The sequence below is a fragment of the Hyalella azteca genome, unplaced genomic scaffold (genome assembly GCF_000764305.2).
Source record: "Hyalella azteca isolate HAZT.00-mixed unplaced genomic scaffold, Hazt_2.0.2 contig4501, whole genome shotgun sequence".
NCBI classification, from domain to species: domain Eukaryota; kingdom Metazoa; phylum Arthropoda; class Malacostraca; order Amphipoda; family Hyalellidae; genus Hyalella; species Hyalella azteca.
This window is the reverse complement of record NW_025934714.1, coordinates 70,132-97,282: the sequence shown is the minus strand read 5'-3', so window position 1 is coordinate 97,282 and position 27,151 is coordinate 70,132. Positions and strand designations below refer to the sequence as shown.

Sequence of the window (27,151 nt, the reverse complement as noted above, 5' to 3'; positions counted from 1 at the left end):
CACAATATGCCGCATTTAGTCACACACTGTGTCAGAATTCACCGATTTTGTAATTTGAATTATAAAGGTTTTAAATAAATATGGCAACAGTTTGTGATGTTTCATCATTGCTGGCACGTAGTGTGGTGTTTTGAGAGTGACGTAAACCAATCAGAACTAGAGTTGCACATACGGTGATCTATTTATAGTCATTTATTTCTTGCTACATCTTTAAGGTGTCGGAATATGGTGTGTTTACCCTATCTAAACATCACTATTGGGGGGTATGTTTTTTTTTAATAAAACTTCAATGGGGGCAAATAATTGTGTTATTTCAACCACTGTCCGAACTAATTTGCACAATACTGTAGATGTAGACTAAATGACATTATCTTTGACTTATACTTATTTTTCCTTTTATGATTTTTTTATAGATGGAAAATGTTTGATTTCTCAAGTTCCTTTATGCTACATAGACAGTGAAAATTGTGAAGTTTATGCCACCGTTTCTATTTTTTCAATATTTCAATTAGTTTTGCTGCTATAACATTTATACACCTTATCAGAGGACTGTCCTGATTTATTCCACCTGTCCCCCTTATTACGGTACCTGTTTGATGGTATTGGGTCTGATGTTAGTTGGAGAATGTAATAGAACAAATGAATACTACCTTGAATAATATGAGAAAACTTTGTTAGGTGTGAGGCCTTGATCTTGATCTTTTATGCTATATTTTGGAAGTGGACTTTCAACCTGAAATGGGGTTGATAGAAATTGCTGTGAATATGTGTTATATTATGTACAACAAATTCTGTTAAGGTTTTGATTGACCAACAATAAAATTTTGGTAACCCTTGTGTTAATCTGTACACTCTCATCTCCTCTCCATGACACAAGGCGACTGAAACAATATTCACTCATGATAATTACAAACTTCCAAACTTTAATATTACTAGCAAGAAATTCAAATGCAAACACGGAAGCATGGTGTGATAGCAGCAATGTTGAAAGTTATCATTTGATGCTGCTTCTGTACCGATTGGCTTAATCTGAGCTATTTCAGGATTTTCTTTAAGCTCATATTCGTAAGGAAAGAATGCATGTATACGCTGCTAACTTTGAGTTATTAAATTCCTGTGCAGTAATTACATACCTCATCAGTTCCAGATTGCCATGCATCTCTGAATTTTAGAACTATCAGTGCTGAATTAAATGGCTGAATTTTGACCGAATGTTGGGGGTCAGCCCCTCTAAAGTTCAACAGTCTGGCCAGTAAAGTACCAGCATGTGAAGCCAAGCAAAACAAACTCGGGGCAATAAATGGAGGAAGAACCATGCAAACATCTATTAAATATAATTGGTGGTACATGAAGAGATGAAAGATGAAAATTAGTTGGTTAGTAATGAGCCAGCCCAGGGCTATGAGTGATTCAGTGAACCTAACATGAGAACATGAATAACCAGCAGCCCAAACTGGTTTGAACATTAAAGAGTAAATAAGAATACAAGGCAAATAAACTAAACTGGGCCAGAATAATGGTCAGTAACTTTAACCAAACCAAGAATAATGAAACCAAAGAATCGAGAGGTCAAAACAGGTCTTGGGTCAGGCAGCCCAAGAATGTATGGAGATATTTATGCTCTTTTTGGCCATAAAAGAAAAATTCTCAAAACATATATACCATCTAATCCTAAGTATTGGGCTGATTTAGAAAAGTTGAACTTGTACTGAATTTTGTGTGTTGCATATTTTTTGTCCAATTCATTATAAATGTCTTCAAATCTTCTTTTAAATTGTGAAATTAGTTTTTTTGCACTGATTGCTACCAACAAAAAAATTTTTTTTAATATTTTTAATGTTATATTTTTTATTGAACAATTTTTCAGGTTCCCTTTCAATATGATCAAGTGCCTTAGTTTTTAAGTGCCTAGAATAATTTTGGATTGTTGTGTAGGTTGAATGTTGACATTGCTTCTGGCTATGAGGCACCTTGCATGCAATGGACGACAGGCGCCACATTGTGCAGGTGAGATCTGGCCAAAATCTTATTTCATGCGCACATCATTAAAAAATATATTTTGCTATGTGATATATGCTAACTAACTGAGGATTTTGTGTTCTCAGTGTTTGTGATTATCTATTTATACAGTATTGTCCTATTCCTTCTGTAACCAGAATGTGCTCATTTAAAACTACCATTAAATGGGGACACTTGGACCAGTTAAGAATTTTGAAAGCACATCATTATTCAACCAAGTTAGACTCAAGGTGAAACATGCACATGTAAGGTCTGTAATAAAGTTTACTCACTATTATGTGCAGGTTTCACCTCCTCTAGGTTTTCATGTAGCTGTAATGAAAGTGCATGGTCCTGGACCACCTTTAGTTATAATATGGGACATAGTTAAACATGGGTAGGAAGACTTTCTTATAGGTATCTCCTCTGCCAGCCTTAAATGATACTCCCTCAGAGTTTGCTCCCCCACAGCTGCTCTTGATCTTTTAATATTATTTTCTAGCCTTTTGCTTAAATTGCTATGTTGCTTGATGAAAACAGAAGCCCAGTCAGATCCTGTAAGGTTTATTGAAAACTTAGGGACAGTTTGCCTCTGCTCATCCTGGTAGCTTTTGACAATAATCCTAAGGTCCAAAGACTGAAGTGTGAAGCAATAATCATGACACTGTACAAGTATGATGGCTTAATTTGGTTTCAAAAAATGAACTTAGGAAGCTTGTAGTGAAATGCATCAATATAAGTGGCTCTTTCTGTCAAATAGTTAAAAAATTAGAGAGGGTTTATTGATAGGGTAGGAAATTTGCACATTTTTTAGTGCTTAATTTTTGTGATAGAAATAGTCACATAGTAAATGTATCAAATATATCTCTTTATTGCATTTTTTGGTTATCTCATGGTACTTCCAGAGCCATCAACCTAATTTTTCTGATTCAAAGCTTTTTGAGTACCTATAGGGTTTTCCTTTATTAAATGTCAAAGCAGTCCTAGTAACCATGCCAGTGTCGATGCACCCAGTTTTATGATAGTTTCTAGAAAAGTTATTTCCTCCCAATACTCGAGAATAATCAACATTATAATCTGTGTCCTGGATTTTTGGAGGATTTCTATTTCTATAATTATTCCGTGACACAGTGTTCATTAGTCCATAATCATTTTGTGATTTTCATTAAATTCAATTGGATCATCTTACAATGACATGCTGCCTGTAAGTCTTCCTCATGAATTCTTTAAATTACCTACAGTTCATTGCCCCATTTTATATTCATAATTATTTTAGTGATAAGGGAAGAGTGACATTGCATGATCTAGTTTTATTTTAACATTGAGAAATTTATTGACTTTCTCATGCATGATTAGTGATTTGTTGCTGTGCCTGAATTGTGATTATGTTGACAATTTAAATAAAAGCTATTTGCATTGCCTCATTGTCAGTCCCTTACAGGTGTATGTTGGAGCCGTGTCCCAGCAGTATGAGGCTCTCAGCATCGAGGTGCACAAGACTACACTGGCACAAGAAATTGTTGCCTGCATTGCTGAACGACTCGAATTTCCCAATGCTAATAAGTAAGCTACAAATTCCATTATCTTCCAGTCTCATGCCAGCTCATTTTACATTTTATATCAGAACTTTAATTAGAATACTAACTTAAACATAAGAATTCTATCATTTAAATTGAGATGAAATATTTTGCTGAAGATCTCCTCAGTTTAAAAGATTATGTGGGCAGCACCCTTGTATATGATTGCTGAAATTAGCTGGAATTTCTTGTACAATCTTTTCAAATGTATAAATATGATGGAAAGTGAGTGGAAAATGTCAGAAAATTATTCATGTTGAACTGCAAAAAAAAAGTAAGACTAAATTGTAAACAAAAAAATGCAGTATGGTACCAGTAACTATTGCAGATGAATTTATCATCTGAAATTTTATGAATAATGCTTCTAATATCAAATAATTGTGTTGAGAATGTGAATGAAAAATTTATTATAATATATGAAAATTTTATGAAAGTATTAAGTTGTGAGGAAGGGATAGAGTATGTACAGAAACTGCTTAAAAAAATAATTTTAAGAAGTGCAGGCAATTGGTAGGGAAAAGGTTGAGACAATATATTGGTATGTATAATTGGCTGAAAGGATCAAGTGGTAAATAAATGGATAATTTAATAGAAAATTATATGAAATAAATAAAATGTGTAAATGATATTATCAAGTATCAGTGCTGCAAAGTTATTTGCTTTTTAAAGTCACAAGAATTATGTATATGATAGTATTTGTAATGCAAATAAATGCTTCAAACCAGAAAACTGTCGTTTGAAAATATAATATAAATTAGATTCACTAGAAATTAAATAGATGATAGAGGCCTTTTTTATTTTTGTTATAAAATTTTATAATATACTGGTATTTTATACATATTGATATCTTTGTTGCAGTTATTATTTGGCTGAAGTTGTTCATAATGCAAAAGGAGAAGAATGCAAGGAGCGCAGGCTGGCATCAGATGAAACTCCAGCCTGTCTCCAGGGGCTCTGGCCTCAGAATTCAATATCACATGAAAATGAAGCACAGGAATACAGGTATGCTTCCATCAGCTACTTAAATTTCTTACCTATAATTACCACTCATTTTAAAAATTTAAAATTGTTCAAATTTGAGTGTTTAATCTTAAGGCCAATTCTGTGTTCATGTTCATCTTTTGGTTGAGATGAGAATTACAGTTATGACAAATGCTATGTAGATACAAACCCTGATTAGATTTGCCTTTTAACCTTCCATTATTTGTGTTACAGGTTCTGCTTGCGGGAGAAACCAGAACAACAGAGCTGTGAACCTTCTCCTTATGAATCGCAAATCATTCGTGATTACTTCAAAAGATTCCTGCACACTGAGACTAAAGAGAAGGAGCATCCTGATCTCTGTCAGCTCAGTAACTTGACTGAAGAAACTCTCCTACAAAACCTCAAAGTTCGTTTTGAAAATGGCCTCATATACACCTATGTGGGCTCCATACTCATATCCGTCAATCCATTCAAGTATTACCCTATATACAACCCAAAGTATGTAAAGATCTATCAAAACCATCGAATGGGAGAACTCCCCCCACACATTTTTGCAATTGCCGACTCAGCGTACCACAGCATGGTGAAGCAGCGCAAGAACCAATGCATTGTCATCAGCGGAGAGAGTGGAAGTGGGAAGACTGAGTCCACGCTCTTCCTGCTACACCACCTCACCATGCTCAGTCAGAAGGGATCTCATGGCAGCGGAGTTGAGCAAACCATCCTCAGCTCCGGACCTGTGTTGGAGGTCGGCTAGTATCTAACTTTTTATTGGCTTTTAATGTTTAGCTGCTTGCTCATTTGGCGCCAAGTATAAAAGTTGTGTTTTGATCCATAGTCCTCTTTTCTTCAGGTTTGGTTTTATATTGTATAGATTTAAATAAAAAGTGCTGCATATATGACTTCACGTGAGCTGTGTTCCATTTGAAAATTTCTAATATTTTGAATCTTGAATGAAAGCAGAGAAATGAATCATGTTGATCTCGTTCTTTTTACAGGCATTTGGTAATGCAAAGACAAAGCACAACAACAATTCCAGTAGATTTGGAAAGTTCATCCAAGTTAGCTATAAGGAGAACGGCCTCGTTCAAGGGTCAGTATTTTAACTGTGACATATATAAACTTTTAGACAATTCCTTGTGAGGAAGTAATAACATTTTCTCGCTTTAGCTCATTTGTACTTGATATTAATTCAATGAATTAAATTTTCATTACTATTCTCATGATTTTGGTCTTTTGTTTAGCCCTGTAAAGAATCCTGGCCTTGCCAGTCGAAACCAAACAATAAATCTTCAATTTTGACCGGTCAAATTTGAGATTGTTGGAGTCATTTGTTTCTTTCCTTGTGCAAGTTGTGACTTCATCAATATTAAAGCCCATTACCATAGAATGAAAGATACTTCGTCATTGTACTGTGCATAAAGCATTGTAATGAGCATCATGACATGTGACTGTGCAGGGCCTGTGTACAGAAATACCTCTTGGAAAAGTCGCGCATTTGTTCGCAAGCTCTGAACGAACGCAGTTACCACGTTTTTTACTATCTGCTGGCGGGTGCCACTCCTCAGGAGAGAACTTCCCTCAATCTCCTTAGACCCAAAGACTACAATTACCTCAATCAGGTAAGATTTGCCGGATTGAGATTAGGACAAATCTCAACGTTATTGGGATGTGCCTACAATTTCTCCTGACTTCAGCTTGCTAAGTGTCTTCTGTGGAAATTATCAACTTTAAAACCATGACATTTTATGCTTTACTTTGAATCACTATTTATTCTCGAAAATTATGATCATGTAGCACCAAGCATCATCAATGAGTTAAGCTTTTGAGTCACTTTAGCCACTCGAAATTCCGCCCTCTCAACCTACCTCGTAAGTTTCTCGATGTTTGATCTCCTACTCAGAGCAAATGCTACAACATAGAAGGCTGTTTGTACAGTTGTTCACTAGTACGGTTTGTCCCATTCAGAGCAAATGCTACAACATTGAAGGCTGCGACGAGCAGTTCGAGTTCCTGCGCCTGAAGCAAAGCATGGAGATGGTGGGCTTCACGACTGCTAAGCAGCAGCGGCTCTTCAGTGTTCTCTCCGCCGTACTTCTACTAGGTGAAAATGCTGTATTTTTTGCTACTATATCCCATTGATAAATGCATGCTTCGGTCTGAATTTTAATCAGTAGTATTTTTGTTGTTTGTTCACATCTCTGCAGCCTTTCCATGCAACAGCTTCAAACATTAGCTCATATGACGAGTGTTGGATTTACGATATGCAATGTTAAAATGTTTTACTGATGTGTTAATCCAATTGAAAGTATACATTGTATGGCGTTTGTGCAGGTAACGTTGAGTTCCACCAGCCGCGAGGTGCGTACCAGCACGACGAGAGCGTCATGGTGCGCAACACGGAGGTGGTGAGCATCGTGGCGTCTTTGCTGGGCGTTGCCAACAACACGCTGCTGTCGGCGCTCACTGCCAAGCGTACTGTGGTGCAGGGTGAAGTGCTCATCATCAACTACCGTCTCAGCGACGTACGACTTTCACGCTACTTTTTTGTTTTAAATGCACTCAGTATTACCTTCAGTTTACTGGGGATTGACATCCCTCACGAGAATTCGTTGAAAATTACTCATTCTGATTTTCTTGATGTGATTCTTGATTCACATCGATCTAATTCTGCTTTATAAGGAAAGTGAATTATTAGTTTATTTTAGCAATTAAGTTCTTGAAAAGACGTGCTACAAGATTAGTCTTTATCTTCTCCATGAATGGTTTGCAGGTGTATATATTTATTATAGTAATTTTTTAAACTAAATGTTTGTGTTCAGGCTGTGATGGCTCGCAACGCACTAGCCAAGTGCCTGTACGGGGCGCTCTTTGACTGGATTGTGCTCCAGCTGAACTACTCCTTGCTGAGCCTCAAAGACCACACAGGCGACAAGTCCACCAACTCCATCGGCGTGCTCGACATCTTTGGCTTTGAGGACTTTCCTGGACAAAACAGGTTGGTCTCTTGTCACGGCCGTGTGTAGTTTCTAACGCGCCATTTGTCTTCACGGAATAGGAATGGCTCGAGAGATGACATTTTAGTTCTAATTGTAGGGGATTTGATTTGGCTGCCAGGTTGTCTGGTGAAAAACATGTCGTCATTATAAGAAATTTCTTATTGCTGCCTCAGATGAACAAAAATTTTTACCTGAAGTTTAAGTTTTGAATAATAGTCCTTCAATGAATAGTTGATTAACAAAAACAATGGACCATTTTAAATTGGTCAGCATAGTTAAAGGTTGTATTTTGTACAATTGATAATGTCATAGTAACTGATGGAGATTGTTTTGCCGAGTCTCAAGATGTTCAGCACTTGATTCAGTCAAGTTACTCTGCCGGAATTAATACTGAGTTATTTGCGGTGTGCAGGTTTGAACAGTTCTGCATTAACTACGCGAATGAGAGACTGCAACGCTACTTCAACCAGCATGTCTTTGAGTATGAACAAGAAGAATACCAGAGGGAAGGAATCCCCTGGAAGCACATCGAATTCCAGGTCAGTTCTGCATTTGCATTTACCCAACTCAGTTTTCTTACCTGGACGATGAACTGGAATAAGTTACACAAAGTCAATGGTGAATCATTGTGCAAATCTTTACTTTAGAGTTGATTTCACATTTAATTGTTAATTAGTCAGCTGAAAGGATAAATTGAATTTGTGATAAAGTTTTAAAGTTTGATTATTTATTGAAGAAAAAAAACTTCATGATAGAAATTTTTGTGAAATAATAGGAAGAACCAGCATTGTCTATTGCCGACACTAAAACAATCATTATTTATCCCCTTCCTGGAGATATTATTTTGTTCATTATTGTTTTATGCCGTAGGATTTTATTTGACTCAACAAACTGGTCGGATTTATTGTACCAATACTACCAGATTTAAGTGATACTTTCATCTGAAGTTGACTATTATTTTTTAAACTTGCAGGACAACGTTGACTGCCTGGCGTTAATTGAAGCAAAGCGGACAGGTTTGCTGTGCATACTGGACGATCAGTGCAACTTCCCTGGGTCAACCGATGAGACTTTCCTCGAGAAGATCAACTCGGTGCACAAAGACAACCCACACTACGGCATGCCTCAGCGTAGAGAAAGTGCCTTCATAATCAACCATTATGCTGGTCCAGTCAAGTATCAGGTATTGAAAGCGTAATGTAGCTTAGCCGATAAACTCCTTGCTTCATGTTCTAGCCGCCATTGTCTAAATTAATTTAATTGTATGTTCTTTCTTTTATACCTACTTCAAGTTATCGGAAGTTATTAATTTGATTACTTAATTAAAAGTTATAATTTGATAACTTAATTAACTTGTGTTGTATTCTTAAACATTTATATTTGATATTTATATATAGTCCTTAAACATTTGATTCGACGTTTATATATATTTCATATTCATAATTTAATCATTCATAATGATAATGTGCTATTGTCGTAGAGAAAAGTAGTATAAGGTTCTCAATATGCGTCAGGTGAGTGGCATAAGAGAGAAGAACCTTGACCTGATGCGGCCTGAGGTGATCACAGTGCTGAAGCACAGCCAGTACAGCGTGGTGCGTGAGCTTGCAGGTGCTGATCCCGTCGCCGTCTACAGATGGGCCATCCTTAGGGCCTTCTTCAGAGCCGTGAACGCCTTCAGGGACACCACCATCAAGAGTCAGTAGATTTATTCCAATAGTTATAGCTTGTGCTGAATTAATCTTCATATTCTTTCTCTTTGACCTCTGAAAATCCATGATCAGTGATATTACCATTTCCTTGTACATACCGATGGGCACCTATTCTAATAATTGGTACATCATCATTGATAATAAGCAGCCCAACTTTTTTTTGCAAAGTAATTTGTTTCACCAGACTCACCTTCTGTAAAATTTAGCTTTGTGAAGAATTGCGATATCATATATATTAATATATATCTATATAATACTGTATATGATATATTCCTCCTACTTGGACATTTTCAGCAGTACTTATCTCCCTGTTGCAATAACAAGCCTCTTGCCAATTTTTCCAGAGATGAATCGTGTACATACTGTAGATCAGTATGTGATTATTTCACAGCTCTCATGCCTTCATCACGGGATGAGCATATAACTATATTTCAATTTGCCATCTATTTTACAGATGATAACAACAGCAGTCGTCGTGGGAGTCAGGGACGTTCCAAGTACGTCATAGATCAGTCGAGAATAAACGCCGCACTCGAGAGCTCCCACAAGTGAGTAGGCAAAAAGGACTTGCGATCACCGTATTCATTGCTGATCTCACCAAGACTTTCATACAACTTTGTTGCTGTTTATACAATATTTATTATTCCTGTTTATATTTTGCCAAAATTTACCCATTCTCATGTCCATATTATAAGTTATTATTAACCGAGAGCTTTGGAATTACCGTGTATTTTTTCTCTTTCTTTAGTCGGCTCCGCAGAACTCGGTACTCGCGCAGCAGCAGCAGTGGCCTCAACAATAGACTACGGAGCAGCACGTGCAGCAGCGCGCGCAATAAGAGCCTGCAGACGGTGAAGGCACTGGCGCAGCGCACACAGGGCAGGGGTGGCAGGAAGCAGACCTATACCGTCACAGGGCAGTTCCAACTCTCACTTCAAGCCCTCATGGACACCCTTAGTCAGGCCAACCCTTACTTCATTCGCTGCATTAAAAGCAACGCCAATAAGGTAATGCCTTGCTTCAATGCTTCTCCTCTCAATTTTGACGAATTGTTTATTTTCTTCTTTGTGTTAGGATTGAACTACTGTGGTTTGTCACCCTTTTTTGTGCAATAAAATATCTATGAAGCTTGGCTTACATGCTCTGATATTACTGTTTGTGTATTTCGTCTTCCAATTTCATTTGGTATATTCTTAAAGGAAAATTGTTTCATTGAAATCTTCTTGAGGTAAATCCATGCCCGCAAAATGTATTCACAAAATCCCTATTGTGCAAATATAGTGGTATCCCACTTGGCCTCATTCCTCGTATGTTTCATTATTAGCTTTTTGCCTCTGTTCCTAAATGTTGATGTACTCGGGCACTTCGTTCAGGAGGCGAACGTGTTTGACGACGCGTTGGTGATGCGCCAGCTGCGCTACACTGGCATGCTCGAGACTGTGAGGATCAGACAGGCAGGCTACAGCGTCCGTCTCACTTACGACGAGTTCATCCAGCACTACCGCATCCTGCTGCCCAAAGGCTTGTTGAGGTGACTCTTATCTTGATAAAGGTTTGAGTGACTTCCTCTAACTCCTGTCTTGTAAACTATATTTATTCTCTTCTCGGTTATTGTCTATTTTACTGGTCTTAATACTATATATTTATGTACTCATTGTCATTATTGGCTAAAAGCTTTCAATTTGTAAGCTTAAAAGTATAGCTTATCCTTAGTGTAAATTTATTTCCCAAGTAAGGATTTTTATATCGAATAGATTTTTTTTTGTGGAAACGGACACCTGATTGGTTGTGGAAATTTTTTATTCGTCAGTAATGTAGTTGATGTGTTCGTAACAATAATTGTTTTACCATTTAGTATACGTTGCCCATAGTGGCACGCTGGACTAATCTTTGTTCTGAAGACCAAACTGATCTTGTGTTACATTCATTACTTAAGCATTCGGTCGCGAGCTCTCGAATAATGCAAGGCGCGTCACAAGATACGTGAATGTCTCCGATGTAGAGTACAGAAGTCGCATTCTGTACAGGTTCTCATTACTCCTGTAATTTCTCATTACTCCTGTGAGTGTAACCCAGCCCCTAATGAATTACTTGTGAATGAAGGAGAACGTAACCAGAAAGATAAGTGATTCTTGGACTTTGTCTCTCTTCCGACCAACGATTTTGCTGCCGTGCGTCCTAGACCCGCGCATGAAAATCGTTAGTTATTTCAATTCACTACGAGGTATAAGGATTTACATTCACTAAAAGGAATACTTTTTCAATTTTGCAGCTCACAAGCGGACGTGAAGGCATTCCTGTGCAGCGGAACGGCAGGTCTGGACAGAAATGAGCACCAGGAAGGCAGGACGCGGATCTTCATGCGGGAAAGCGAGCGCAGCAAGCTGAACACGCTGCTGCACCATACCATCCTTAATCGCATCCTGCTTATCCAGCGCTGGTACAGAGCTGTCCGGCAACGCAGGCACTTCCTTAACCTCAGAGCCGCTGCTCTCAGAATACAGGTATTCGTACGTTCAACTCTTGGGGACTCTTATGCAGTTGCAGACTCTTAGACTTGGCAGTTGCAGACTCTTAGTCTTGGCAGTTGCAGACTCTTAGTCTTGGCAGTTGCAGACTCTTAGTCTTGGCAGTTGCATTTTTACCTTGTAATGTAAGTCCAGGAAACGTATTTGAAGGGAATATTTATGGAGTTTTGAATTGAAATGAATTACTTTTAGCGCTCCACGCAGTTAAATTATCAAATGAATTCTCCGTTTATTCAGAAGCAACTTCAAGTGGTATTTTCCTCAGGTAAATCGTAATAAATGCCATCAAAGGCCTGTTATAAGTTTTTTAGCCCACTTTTTCAAAAGGTAATGATGTGATGCAAAAAACAAATGCGCCTATGCAAAAACGTTGCATCTATGAACTAATAATATTTTTATATCTCTGCAGTTATGCATCAAACGAATGTTAATCTGAGTTTATGTGGCAAGAGGAAATAGGAGAGGGGAGGGAACTAACAAAATTCCTTAGTTTGAGTCTTATTGTAGTGAGTTGACCTCATTATTGAAAGCTTCAAGTGCCCTCTGAAAATTTATACGTCACTTGCTAAACGATCGTGTGAAGTGCTTTTATCTATGCTGACTTATAGTTTCAAAAAGATTCACTTCTTCTCAATCTTGGTACAATTTCGAAGTAATTCAAAATTTTTCTTTTATCTCGTCAATTTTTGCATACATTACTGACTGTCGTTTGTTTGCAGTGCTGCGTGCGGAGGTGGCTGGCAGAGCAGCACGTGGCTCGGCTACAGCTGCAGCACCGCGCTGCTGCTCTCATCCAGCGGGTGTGGCGCGGCTACAGGCAGCGCTGCGTCTTCCTCGCCATTCGCAGGGCCGTCCTTGCCATTCAGTGCGGCTTCAGGGGGAACGCTGCGCGCGCCAGGTCTGTCTCTACCCGCGAGGCACAAACACAGATGATTTTTTTTCATTGTTGAAGGATATCTGCTGCGTCTGACCTAATGTCAATTTTATTGACACTATTTTCTTGTGTACATGTAATTTGGCTATTAAATTGTGCCATTAGACGAGAGGTGATTTCGAGCCTTTTAACTCAACTTATTCCATGTCCCATAAATTTTACGGAGTCATTCCTACTGAACTACATCAATTATTTGCTCACTTGCACTTCGAACGTCACATATGCTAACCTGCTGCTGAATGGTATATACTTAGCGATGAATGATTTTTCTGTGTCGTGCGCGTTGCGTGATAGCACCGCAACAGGCACTGGATGACCCAAGTTCGCTTACATCTTTTCTTGCACTTGCACAGGTTTAAAGTTCTGGTTGAGGCGGCTCGGCAGCGACATTCCGTTCCTCACGAACAGCTTCCTGATGATGGCCGGTCCTCCATTTCCACACTAGTCTCTAATCTCAGCTCTGATGCGCCGCCACCAGATCACGTACAAAGGTCTGCCACTCAAAGATTACATTACAATTCAATATTTATTCACTGCCTATTAATTTGTTACTAAAAGTTTGCACATTTCTCTGTAAAATGGTTAATAGGTTTACATATATCCCAAACCCTCATAATATCGGGGAAATTCTTTTGAAAATATATCTGTAATCTATCATTGTAGTGAGTCAGAAGTCTTCAAATAAAAGTGGAAATAGGCATATGAAGTTTTAATACAATTTGAATGTCTTCCACCCAATTTCACTCTTCAAGTAACTAGCTTTGCAACTTGTAGGTTTAATGTAGAACAACTTATATTTTTATGCTGCTAATTTTTTGAAGAAGTTTATTAGCAAAAATGTTTGAATTTTTCCTAGTTTTAAGATATACAAGAACTTTATTTTGCCAACAGCTCATGTGATATGTCGTCCCTATTCTCCTCCAGACGTCCAACTGTTGCGCTCCCTGACCAGAGCAGCTCTAAGCGAGAGCCTGCCGAGGAGTCAGACAAGGTGGACTCTAAAGTACGGCTTGAGCTCATCAGAAGAGCCTCGACGGAAGACAGTGACGATAAGTCTTCTGCCGCTAGTCGGAAGTCTTCTGTTATATCCCAAGTAAACAGTATAGTAGACCCAGAAACGAATAATTACACCAGAAGAAAAGCATCAGATGAATCTGTAGGTCTCCTACCTCCACGTAATCAGAAAAAAACTATAGGTAAATCCGAGTCTGATTTTAATCTTGTTACAAATCGTTCGTCTCTACCTGAACCTGCCAATGATTCCAACGAGTTGCTCGGTAGCATCGTTTTGAAGAACGAGCTTGCGAAGCGTCATCACTCGTCCTGTGACGTCATGAGTGAACATGATAACCGAAGTGTAATTGCTGCGGCTCAGCGGCCACCTCCTAGACGGAGATCTGCAGCCAACATCGCTGCACCGGAACACGTGAGTTGCTACTTCTCTGTTATTGATTAGTGCAAAATTTAGGCACGCATGTATGAGATTTATTTTGAGTCGTTCTACGTGTCATGAGTAGGGACATGAACTTCACTTTTGGTCTTGTACTATATTTTTATTTTGACTGTAATGTGTTGCACGTGATTTTGCTATTATTTATTAGTACAAGGTATAAAAATGTCAAAACGCAAGAAGCACTAGCCATGTCTTTCTCGGGGCTGGTTGCTAAGATGTATCATTATTTCAGGTGGGCGTGGCCGGCGTGAGGAGGCAGAGCGAGCAGTACCGCGCGGGACAGAGGCTAGCGGCGCAGCGCTCGGTCCCTCTCGTAAGTTGCTGCCCCATTGCTGTAATTTATCTAACTCGAGGTTCTGGAAATCAGGCAAATCGTTTTCTAATTTTGGCAGAAGTAGGTAGGCAATTCCTTCGAAATAGGATGTTTTTGCGTTATTCTTCATTCGATAAATAATCATTTATTTTATGTCCAACACATTTCTGTTTTATATGTTAATTTTATTCTATACATATTTCGAGAAAACTTTGGATATCAATAAGATGTAGAGAACTTGAGTTGTGCTCACTTTTGCAACATGAAATTCTTTTTCTTGCAACATGAAATTTATTTTTAATACTTTACGCTCATTTCCTGCCCCAAGGACACTGAAGCTTCTGTCTCTGCTGAGAGTAGCCCACCGTCATCCCCAGGCGAAGGGTCTGTAGGGGGGGAGTCGCGCCCCCCCGGCAAGACCAAGAGCTTCCGGCATCGGCATTACCCAAAAGTGGCGCCTCCTTCTCTGGGCCACGCCAAAGGTCCAGCATACGGTCAGTTGCGCTTCTCAACCTGGATACGTCTTGCTATTTTCTAAATGTTGTAATGTGAAAAGAATGTTTTCAGAGGAAATATATATTTGAGGCATATTTCTCACAAGTTCTACCAGTACTTGATTAGGAGATGACTCCAATTAGCATTTGAGATGCTGCGCATTGATCTGACTCTCTGCTGCTATGTTATAGCTTTAAATAATGTTTGCTTTAGCTTTTCATGTGTCTCAATGTCTTGCGCTTGTTAACGTTGTTAACAAAATATAAACTACCAACAAAAAAACTGGCGTTGCCCGGGATAGGTTGGTACGCATTGCATTTCTCCCCAGCTAATCCCAGGTGTTTCTAAGAGCCGAGTATTAATCTAAAAACCGTGTATTATGCATGTGACAGGGCGTTGTACATCATGTAAAGTAAAATTATAATCAGCAAAGTCCATTGAAGTTAGAGTGAGGTCCAACTAAGATGCAAGTAACTCATGTAAACCAAATTTCAAACCCATGTGAGCTATAGTCAAACAAAATAAAATAAACTTGAGTGAAGCCAGAGAAAAACTCACGGGAAGACCGCAGAAGCTAAATTGAAGCCTGAGGCAAACCAATGATAAAGATAACGTGTTTAAAGGTCAGCCAAATTGAAGCAAGCGTCAAGTCAAAATTGAGAGCAGGGAAAAAAACAGCTACAGTACGCATGCCACATGTAGGGAGGTTTTCACACCCATAAGCCCAGAAACAAACTTGCTCTAGAGTAAAATAATCTAGCATTGTTTCAACTCAATATTTCTTGGAAACGAAGTTGAGCGAGGTGTCGGTTCGAATGCACGGAGCACAAATACGAAGCTCATGCGTGAACTCTGAATTCATTGTGACCGCACTAGCTCTTCAGAGGTGGAGTTTATCATGCGACACTGGTATCCGTGTTACGGGAGAGCAATGTAAGCAAACTCAAAACCTTGCATTCTTATAAACATATTTATAAGGATTCCATTCATGGATTTGAACGTTTGTTCCGCGTTTCAGCTTCCGAGGACAGCTTAACTGAAGCAGAGGACCGATCTCCGACTGCCCAGAACGATGCAGCGGATCATTTACTTCTGTTTCCTGTTCGTCCGAGGGCAGGTCGGTGGCTTCTTCAATGAACAGTGTAATTTATGGCACCACTGAAATAATTCCACATTGATTCTATGAGTAGTTTTCTTCACAACTCGCCTCTACTTGTAGTTTTACTATAATGTTATCATTTTTCTTCTCCATGCTCCGTTCACTTAAAGTATCCTGCTCGGTTTTTAAATATTGTGCTTTGCAAATCATTTGTTTACCCCAAAAATTACAGATCTTGCGCCATCGGCCTAAAATGTACCGATTTCCTTTCAGTAATCTAATGATGTTCCAACGAATTTGAAAATTTTAGTGCTAGCTCCTAATTTATTTTTTTAGCTTCGAAATTCCTGTTTACCTAGGAATCTTTTTTCTTTCGGCCCTTCTCGCAATTCTTCCTTCCCTTATCGTCATTCTTCCTTCCCTTATCGCCATTCTTCCTTCCCTTATCGTCATTCTTCCTTCCCTTATCGTCATTCTTCCTTCCCTTATCGCCATTCTTCCTTCCCTTATCGCCATTCTTCCTTCCCTTATCGCCATTATTCCTGCTCCTACACCTTATCACCTGCTTTATAAGTTTCCTCGTATCTCACGCGTGTTCTCACCCCGACGCCCGCCCCCAGGAGTTCCAGCCGTGCCCGCCAAGTCCTCGTCGCTGCCCAACGAATCCGTGTTCTTGGGGACGCAGGCTACCAAGCAAAAGTACAACATTAAAAGAACCTTCAAAAATATCATGGGTGAGACTGACTGCCTATCCGGTATTATCTTTTCACCATTAATAGATGATATGATTTTGCTCCTTAGGCTTTTAATTTCTCCGTATTAATATATTATTATGGAGCTTTGGAATGAGACTGTACAATGACCGGCGGCAGGTAAAGGCAAGGAGGGCGCGGGCAGCGTGTACCCCGCTGATGACGACAACATCAGCGTGTCTACAACCAGCGAGGGGAGCGTCCCCCTCACCCCCATCCTTCAGACGACCCTTCCTCTCGCATATATCAGCGCCCCCTCGTTTGAATCTTCCCTGCCGCCCGACTTCCTCTGCTCCGGCACGCGGTTAGACTTTACATACTCGAGGCAATCTACCTCACTTCACTTGCCAGCGATATGGTGTGACGCAACCTAGACTGGATTATTTCGAATTTGTTATCTTTAGGTATAGGCCCATTTTTTAGAATACTCAATTTCAATGTTCTTATTAATTTAGTTATTTAGGTCTTTTTAGGTAATATCATCCAGTTGTAATCGTTACACGATGCATGGTCATGTAATTTATCATCTGCAAACAAAGATCAGTCAGCAATATGTTGAAGTATATATATGTCCGCGCTAAAATGAATTTTGGTTCTCCAACAACACTATGTTAGTATTAGTCTGACTATCGTAGGCAGTTTAGATGGAGTCTGGCGGTAGTTAAAGATATTTCGTTCAGACCATTTTAATTTACGTTTCACGACACTTGCGGTTCCAGTTTCCTGTAGAACAGAACCTATGGACCTGTTATTAACTTGTGCTGTGTCATTAAGCATTAACCCTCGACCACCGCACGCCACTCTCCGAGAACATAACTTTCAGCTTAAATTACACGTAAACCATCGAGTGTAGCAACCTGAGGACATTTGGACGCAACAGAAAACATTTTTAAGTTCTCGTACGTGGCGGCAACCATCAGTGCCAGTCATTTTGCGCTCACTAGAACGTATCAGTTTTGTGAATTAGGCTTGTGATAATATTGCTCCTGTTACTCGTGTCAGGCGGTAGAGGGTTAACATGTTTGTTCAGTGCCCGTTGTGTTGCAGAGAGGACACATCTGCTACCCTAGAGGTCGAGTCCCTGAGCTCATCGGAGAGCTCGTCGGCTGTGAGCAGCGCCCACCTTAAGAAGATCCTGGCCAGCAGCGTACATAGCCTCAAACAAAGCCAGCTTAAGAAGGGAGACGTTTGCGGTGTTTGTGACGGAATATTTACCAACAGACTCTTTAACCCAGGCTTTAAGTGCATAGGTAAGCCGCCAGCTTCATGTCGTCAACCTGTTGAAATTTTAATTGTCCCATCATTTTCTCGATTTAAGTATGAGATCGAAAATAAGTAAAGTAAGACATGAGATCGAATTTATGTGACCCATCCATCATAGTTCTTTCATGTTAATCCCACCTAATTTTCATTTTTGTGACTGCAGTGTGCCGGCGCGTGTTCCACCAGCGATGCCTGGACCAAAGCAGCAGCATTCAGTGCAGCCGTAACTCCAGTTCGCTTCTTATTCCGTCTGGCAATCGTGACGCGCTTGCTGGCACTTCACCGCCTCTCTACCATCGGCACTCTATCTCTGTCTCTGGCAAGAAGGCACACACGACACCTGCTCTTCACCGACCTTCTGCAGCTGGACTGACTGACATTAGTGCTGGCAGTGGCAGGGCTGATAATCAGTGGAACCTGAAGGGCAGCAGTCAGTTCGAGGACCGCACCATCGAAGTGGTTCGCAACAAAGAACAGCTGCAGGCGCTCGAGAGGTTTATTTCCTTGAAGGTGAGAAAGTGCTCGTTTTTGTATTACCCTTCGACATGTTCGTTGCGATCAAAGAAAATCGTTGAAAAATTTCTGACGTGAGTACCTCCATTAGCTATATCAGAACAGAAGCTTAGTGCATAGGTGAGTAAATTACCAGCCCTGAGAATAAAATTTACTTTCATAATACGTTTACTTTCATGAATTTTCATAAAATCTAGAAGAGAAAGCAAATGATAGAAAAATGTATCTAACTACGAGTACTCTCAGTTATTATGTTATGATTATGAACAAATAGTCCTTTAGCTTGGCGATAGAAAATAGTCAACGAACACTTCAGCTAATATCTTTCAAGCATTACCAAATAATTTATTGGTCTTGTGGGTTTAAATAATGTTTGGAGATCTGGCGCAAGTTTTGAACGAACTTGTCAGATGCTGGAGCCGTGCCCTGAAGAGTGGAGGCTATATTCAGGCCTTGTATGCTGTCCTAGTTATGCATTTTTTATTGTCTGCATGATGCTCATTTTGCGTATGGTTTTACTTGGTGACAGCTGCACGGGCTCAAGAACGCACCTCACAAAAGCGGCCAAGAGGGCCGCGGGAGCAACGCTAATGATGGACCAGCTGCAATCATGGCGGAGAGTGACAAAAAGGATTCACAAGTATGATCCCTTGTCTTGCGCAAAGCGAGAAAGAGTTGTGAAATTTCAAAATAAATGTTCCTAAATCTATCGATTTAATTTTTTATGCTATTGTTCCCTATAAAATACGGTTTCAAAGACAAGGACCTTGAATATATCAAACAATTTGCCCAATATTAACTAAAAAGCAACTATTATCAATGGAAATCTGCACTTTTTCCACATTCAATCGAGGATTTTGTATAATGAATGTACTTGTTGCTTGTTGTATCCAATAAGCTACACAACATTGTGTTCAGGTCGACCAGGTGTTCACATTATCGCTACACACCTTCAAAGAAATGCTCCTGAGCGACTACAGCGGATGCTCCTCAGACACTCCAGTTCTGTCCTACAAAGATCTCACCAACAAATTCGAGAAGGTGAATAATCTGAATCCAAGTTCTGGTGTTACTTGGTGTGACTGTACTTTGGTTGGATCCCCATGTAAGTCAGACAATCGCATATTTTCCTTATAGATTTGGAATACACAATCGCATTTTGTTTACTTTATAATGGTTGATCATTGTTGTTGTTATTTGAATATGAGTGATTATTGTCATCATTTCAGATGATGGAGTCGACGGCGCGGCAGCACGAGTCAGGGTGTTCCTCGTTCCCGGTGACCATGGGTGTGAACGCCTTCAGAGGCTTCCTCAACGAGTTCATGGCTGAGAACGCTACTGCCAAGAAACGCCGCAGGAGAACCAACAGACGCAAGAAGAAAGAGAAAAAGGTTGTGTGTCTGCTGCATGGTGTTATCACTTATATGTTTAGAACTGACAAATGTTACTGTTGTTAAGGTTATAACATTAGAGCTGTGCATTGAATAATGTAAGAATGTGGAATAATCGACACTTTTTAACTGGGTCTCATTTCATGCTTTCTCATTAAATGCTGCTATATAATTGTGAATTGGTGCTTTTTTTTTGCGGACATAAAACGAGATTTATTTTTTAGTTGCATTGACCGGCAAAGATTTATGGTGGTGATACTTCCTTCACCACCAAACACCTTCTTTAAACAGTACGAAAAAAAATGAAAATCGAATGTCTGCACCTGAACACACAACTTTACTAGTAATTATTTAATTATAGGCCTTCTTTTCCGCGGACTTTTTTAGGCCATCTGGTGACCCAGAGACCACGCTCAATGTGTTAATATGCTTGGCAAAACTCGAAAACTAACGTTTGGTTGCCTCGAGCCAAGCATTAAGTTTCTCCTCAAACAATTGGCGCCTGATAGAATCCTTCTTTTAAACACTTCTGCTATATACTTTTTTTCAGTTCTATTTATACAACCAGAAAATGTGGAAACATTGATCCACGCGAGAGAATATAGTTTTCTAATAATTCTAACGTTATTTCTCAGATAACGTTATTCACAATTAATTTGCTGAATTGAAAGGATAAACATTTATTATGCATGCTGTCATGGGATCGTCAGAAGTTGAGCTGGAATTAGCCTCGAAGCAGTACGCGTACTGTGGTGTACCTGTTCCAGAATGGCTTTTAGGTCGTAGTTTGAGAATTCTCTTGTAATTATGTCTGCAATTTCAGCCCACGGAGGAAATAGTGCACGGCTCTCACAAGTTCACTCACCTGCTCATCAACATCGCCACATCTTGTGAAGTCTGCAACTCATTCTTATGGCTCTCTGCCAAGGGACTCACTTGCAGTAGTAAGCTCAATTAGAATTATATTTATTGGCCATAAACTATTGTCGTATGTGCAGTTCTCATCGCTTGCTATGTGGAATAATACAATATTTGCCATCTTTCCATCATTTACAACTAGTTTTCTTTGATAGAAGATTCGTCTCAATGCACAAATTTTTAAAAACTTTTAACAATTACTCTAGTGTAGATAGATGATGCGGGCGCTTTCTTTTTTTAACAGGCTGTAAATTGACGTGTCACGAGAAGTGCCTGCCAAGTGTAGATGTACATTGCAGTCCCAATGCTGGCAAAGCTGTCATTACGGCGTCTGCGACCAAAAACAAATCTCAGCAAGCTTCCAGGTAATTTATATGATATACTTGAACTTTGTTATAAATTGTTGAACTTGAGTAGTCATTCGAATAGGTTAAATCTTTCCGCAACTTGAATGCATCTTTTAATATCGAATGGTGAAAGTTTAAGAAGCCAAATCACTTACTACCATGAAAAGCAACCGTTTTTTATGATTTTTATCATTATTTAGGCGTTTAATGTGCTTTCAACTTAGCCATTTTCGTTCTGAATTTTAGCTTAATTCACCAATCAATTGGGGAGAATTTCTGAGTGATGACAGTGTCTGTCTTTAACGACTTCTGATCAAGAGTACAGGAACCTAAGAACTTCTCTTCATTGATATTCACGTAATATCCTTTACATCAGCTGTATTTCCTAGTGTGTTGATCATTAAGGTGTTTGAGCAGCAGTGGGGCCAACACGAGCGGGGGGGCCGTGGCGAGCAGAGTCTATGGAGTGCCGCTAGAGAAGCAGCTGCTCGTGAACGGCGTGCCGCTGGTGGTCGACAGGCTCATCCAAGCTATCGAGCACGACGGACTCTTCACTGAAGGCCTCTACAGGAAGAGCGCTGCCACATCCAAGGTATTGTCACCTCGACTTTCTCAGCCAGAAATACTATAATTCATTTTATAATCTTCAGATAGTTTTTATCTTTTTCATCATCTGATCTTCATTTTATTTGCGGAATTCAGATTTTTTGCACTGTGGATAAACGATAGAAAATTTTGACTTGGTTTCATAGGAAACTGGTATAGTGACACCAACATTCTTATCTAATCATTGTGTGGCTAAGAGAGTGACTAAGTGAGCGTTGTTGCAGGTGAGGGAAGTGAAGGCGCTCATAGAAGAGGACTGCGCGGCCGTGCAGTACGCCGAGCTGCCCGTGCACGTGCTCACCACGCTTCTTAAAGCTTTCCTACGTGAACTGCCGGAACCCCTGCTCACTTACGACGCATACGACCCGCTGCTGCACGCCAGCCACTTGCCGGACGTGTGGGAGCAGCAGGAGGCTGCTTATAAGATCATTAGTAATTTGCCCGAACTTAATTTAAAATTGACAAGCAGGCTCTTCTTTCATTTGGCCAAAGTGGCTCATCTAGAGCAGCATAACCGCATGAACTGCAACTCTCTTGCAATAGTTTTCTCTCCTTGTATCATTCGATGTAATAGGAGTTTACCAGTTCCTGAGAGCCTGAGTGATGTAAGCAAACAGACCCTCATCATAGAGCGAGCTATCAGCAAAAGGCTGGAAGACTACCGAGACACACTGTCTCGCATAGAACGGGTTGACAGCGAAGCAGCAAGTACTGCGGCTAAACTCCACCATTTACGAGAGAGTAAAAAAGCTGCGCAGCGTCAATCGAGCAACCCTGTCGCTGGCAGTAATGTCAAGCCTGACCCTAGAATGGCGTTGCATGAATACAATCTGGAAGAACGACTTTCCACACTTGAAGATGCGCGCGAGCTTCTTGAAGACAGACTACCCGAGATATTGCCAGGCGGGAGCAGCGAGGAAGACACGTTGGACTTGTCTCGCGCAGGCTCTGAGGAAGACATAAATGTTGACACTCGCAGGAAGGACCTGGAGTTCAGTGAGCGAAACTTATACCGCGTTGGGGTCAGGAGTGAGGCGGAGAGGGAAGCTCCGCTACCCAACCGTCGCCCCGCGTTGGGGCGTCAACTCAGCGAGGATTCTCAACTGCGAGCACGTAGTGGTGCTGCTCTGCTTGGTGAGTGCTCGTATTTCTTCACGACGCCTGGAAATCTTCTTTAAAATTTGTGCATAAATGTTGCAGATAACGAATTACTTCATCTGATCGTAACGTAATCGTAAACTTGAAATCATTAATCTCCAACTTGGAAAAAACTCAATAATTCCTAGGATGATTCGAAACCTAAACGGATAAAATGGCGAATGACGAGGTACGAAATTTTTGCAAGCTTCTTTTTTTCTCTCATTGGCCAATGTAAAGTAATTGAAAAGCCATCCAGTGGTCGGTGGACCAGTTTTGCTGCTCATTATGAGCTCTGTGGGACACGAAGAATTTCCAATTACTCAATTAGTTTGTGTCGATAGAGAACGCTGCATGAGCAATTTGTAGTTACTACATTGTTTCCCAAGTTTTCTTCTGTCTTCAGTTTCTCGCGAGAATTTAATGGGTAACTGATTAGTTTTCTCCTGTTCACAACCCAATTTAATACTCAGTTATTGCGATGAATACGTTTCCAGTTTTGCTATGTGGCAAAATTATTCCCATTATTTCGAGGGAAGTAAGTTTTTTTAGATTTTACTGATTGTGCTATTTGTTCTCGCCAACTTGTTTGATGTCACGGTCCTCAAACTGTTATGGGCTGGAAGAAACGAACTTTCAACATCGATTATCCAATCAATGACGCGTTTTAATTTCTCGTAGCACTCGTTAATTGATTTGTTGTTTGCAGGTGTCGAAGGGAAGGAAAACATCAAGCGACGACGTCACATCGCTCCTTCTAACCGCACTTTACCCCCCGACGACGATGAGGATGATGACACAGTCATGGTGTGATGGTAATTCATCTCGCTTCTCTCTCATTTGAATTCAGTAGTCATGTTCCTATCTCGAAGTGCTTGAATTTGAGCCTTGAAATATGGTTACACCTTAATTGCTTCCGGGTTAAGGACGGTATCGTTTGGTACAGATGGTACCGGATCACAAATGTATCCGCCTTATACAGAGTGGTAACAGGAGTGACTTGAAATAAGCCTAGTGCTAATGTGACGTTAGGCGCGTTCATGTGGAGCTGCCTTGGCATCGTGGAATGTTGCAATATCTCGTTAGTATCCGCCTCAGAAAATGTGCTCTATTGTGTAGAGCGATTCAGAACTTGAAGATTGTCCATACTTTCCTTTTTTTCATGAAATGAAATTCCATTAAAATTTTATTGTTGTGAGTTATGCATCGTATGAGTGTTATGAAGTGAAGGGATGTCATTTCTTGCCTCTACTCTTAAGAGAAAAATATTCTAGCAAGTGCTCGAGTGCAGTGCGAGTGCCTTCATTGTCGTGCCAATACATATGTGCAGTGTGTGTCGATCTATCGCTTTAAGCAGAGAATTATTTTGTACATGTTAGTGTGTGGGTGTCCTGTAGAACTGCCTGTAGAGGCTGAAAATTAATCAGCATCTTGTTTCCAATGTCTATAAAATATTTCTTGACCTCCATATGAAGTTTTACGAGCGTCATGGCCTTGACGACCAAGCGCTACTACGTCAAGAATTTCCTTTTATTAAGTTCTCCGTCTCATATCTTTTTTTTTCCTTCCACCGCGTTGTTTTAAGAACTAATATTCCTATTTAAATCATCACTGGTTCAAGAAATGAAATATTTTCGAGTTGTTTGACTTGGTGTGTGACGAAATACTTTGGGGTAGTCGTAGAGTTTATTAGATTGAAATGACGACTATCGAGTATTGATAGCGAATTATTTACTATACGGATACCATTCTTTCATATTGTTCAAAAGATAATATCTGATGGAAATCTCGTGTAAATCTCAGAGGGAGACTATCTTCTTACCCGCTAGTTGTATTGATAGAGGCTATTATTCATGTAGCTCCGTATTGCATATTATTCTCGCACCTTCAGTCGGCATGCAGAACTATTTATTGAATAAAGAATACCTATAATCCAATGTTCCTGCCAAGAAAACGTCAAAGCTGGTTTTTGATTGCCTTCTCATCATCTGATACTGAAGTGGCTTGTCATCCCGACACGACGCTCTCGAACGTAACGTAATAATGTCTCCTATCCTGATGTCATTTGGCGATCGCTTCGCCACGTTTTTCACTTGATTTCAATTAAGTAAATCATGTTATCGCCGTGGCGAATCCTTACTGCCTTCCAAGGTGCCGTCGTTAGTACAGTCCATGAAGCTTGCCTGATAATGAGTAAAGTAAAGTAGTCAGTTAGCCCATAAGGTACTGCGACTTGCCTGTTAGGTGTAGCGTGTCGAGTCATGTTAGTCACACCTTAAGTGCTGTCTTAGTGTGCGTAGGTAATTATTTTTGCTTGCAAATGGCATAATTAATTGTAAAAAGAGAAACAATTCTATTTTAAGGCTATTTTCATACGTTGAGTATATATTCTTATTAAATTTAGATAATTGAAATGCTCTGTGTAAGTATACGAATTTGACGTTCTTGAAAGGCGGTGTGCTGCGTTGCGCCCTCGATAGATTCGTTTGCTATTTTTTTTCTTTCACAATTCTTATAAATCATGGTTTATTCCATTCTGTTATGCATTTAATGAAATTTTTCGCGGAAGTTGTGCAAAAATAACATTTTTATATGAATCTGGTACCTTATTTTTTATTGGTTAACATTTCGAAAGAACTCCGTAGCAATCATACCTGCAAATTTTGACAGCGTGCGTGAGATATTTTGACTAAATAATTTGAGTTTTTTAATTTATTTATCTGTTAAATGCCCATTATTATTTTTCTTACTTTGGTAGCGCTCTTACTCAACTAATTCTCAGTGACTCTACCAATCAGAAACTGTAACTCTACTATGTTGTATTTATGTTTGCTGCGATTCTTCCCTTCACATGCAACACTCGTCGACGTCACCATTGTCGTTATCGTGCCTACTGGTAATGTTAGCTGCTCAAGCTTCTACTCTTCTTCACTCTACTTATATGTTACTTCATGTACACAAAGTGTGATGATTTCTTTTCGATTTTTGTAATAGCTTCTATGCCAATACTCCAACTTGAAGATTTTTTATTATTGATTTAGTTTTTGAACCATTCAAACGTTTTGGAAGCACGGCGATCATGGTAAACATCTGCAATATTTTTGGCTCACGATGTTGTATTGTAAGATTCGAAGATTACTTCTTTAGGTTAACAATAATTGGGCCAGAGCTATGACAACGCTCGTAATAGGATCAGCATCCCTAGCTGCTTACAGCCGACCTACTGTCTGGTACTGCTGAGCCATTGGTGTGTTGGAACCTCCTCTGTAATACTTTTATTTTTATGTTCAAACTAATACTGATGAGTGTTGAATATTGAATGCCTCTAGGAATCGTTACACAAGAGATGTGGATAAATCTTCTGACAGGCTTAGGAGCAAAAAACATATCATGTGCTCTTATTATATTTTTTTAAATAACTTTTTAAATAAGAATTAGATTCTCCAAACTGCATATTTTTTGTTTTCATTATGTTGAATCCCATATAACATTTTTTTATGTAAATATTACTGCTCAAAGTTATTTATGAGAATTTGCCTATGCGTTGCTTTCTAAAAAACCTCCTATGTTGGACACAGCTAACGCATTCGAGATCAATAATGACTCCATGACAACTCCAGATAATATCTTGCCGACTCCCGAATTACTGATCCAACATTACCATTTTTCTGTAAACAACTTAACAAGACAACACATTCAGCAGAGTCCCGCACTCTCGTTGCCTCTGACAGTGCAGGCATTCTACCGAGACTTAGTTCCCCGTACGCTTTAGTGTGCAATGTCTGGATTTTGTAAGAAGCTTCCTTGAAATAATGCTTTTTTTGTCAACCTTCTCTCTTCTCTCAATTGATGACTTATTGGGCCTCTTGTGATAATCCTGTCTTAGTTACATCTGCAGAAATTTTCAATAAAATTTATGTTATCTATACTGTACTGTTTTTTCGTAGAAATTTTATATTCTTAGTTTTTGTTTTATCTCACCGAACGGTTCAAAACATTCTGTGTATAGTGATGCATAAGCACGACAAAATGTTATAAATTTCTGCTGAATTTTTGGATGTGATGCACAGTCCTGTCTTTGACCGTCAGTTTTACGCATTTGTAAATTGAATTACCGATCATAATAATG

At 39.6% G+C, this 27,151-nt stretch overlaps 1 protein-coding gene across 1 annotated transcript; it reads left to right on the top strand.

Annotated features, from left to right (window-relative positions):
- The first annotated feature begins 1,866 nt into the window (after positions 1 to 1,866).
- Positions 1,867 to 26,141, top strand: LOC108669365 (unconventional myosin-IXb). Its single transcript, XM_018156680.2, has 34 exons — positions 1,867 to 2,007; positions 3,440 to 3,561; positions 4,434 to 4,577; positions 4,791 to 5,307; positions 5,558 to 5,652; positions 6,019 to 6,181; positions 6,528 to 6,663; positions 6,894 to 7,084; positions 7,382 to 7,557; positions 7,971 to 8,097; positions 8,532 to 8,741; positions 9,073 to 9,256; positions 9,725 to 9,818; positions 10,019 to 10,277; positions 10,644 to 10,801; positions 11,543 to 11,774; positions 12,518 to 12,696; positions 13,086 to 13,223; positions 13,657 to 14,158; positions 14,418 to 14,498; positions 14,827 to 14,992; positions 16,012 to 16,110; positions 16,713 to 16,826; positions 16,965 to 17,148; positions 17,892 to 18,094; positions 18,271 to 18,617; positions 19,150 to 19,260; positions 19,539 to 19,661; positions 19,850 to 20,014; positions 20,838 to 20,958; positions 21,177 to 21,297; positions 21,697 to 21,871; positions 22,110 to 23,019; positions 23,732 to 26,141. The coding sequence occupies exons 1-34, from the start codon at positions 1,981 to 1,983 to the stop codon at positions 23,833 to 23,835; spliced, it is 6,678 nt and encodes a 2,225-aa protein (XP_018012169.1). The 5' UTR covers positions 1,867 to 1,980; the 3' UTR covers positions 23,836 to 26,141.
- Positions 26,142 to 27,151: the final 1,010 nt, after the last annotated feature.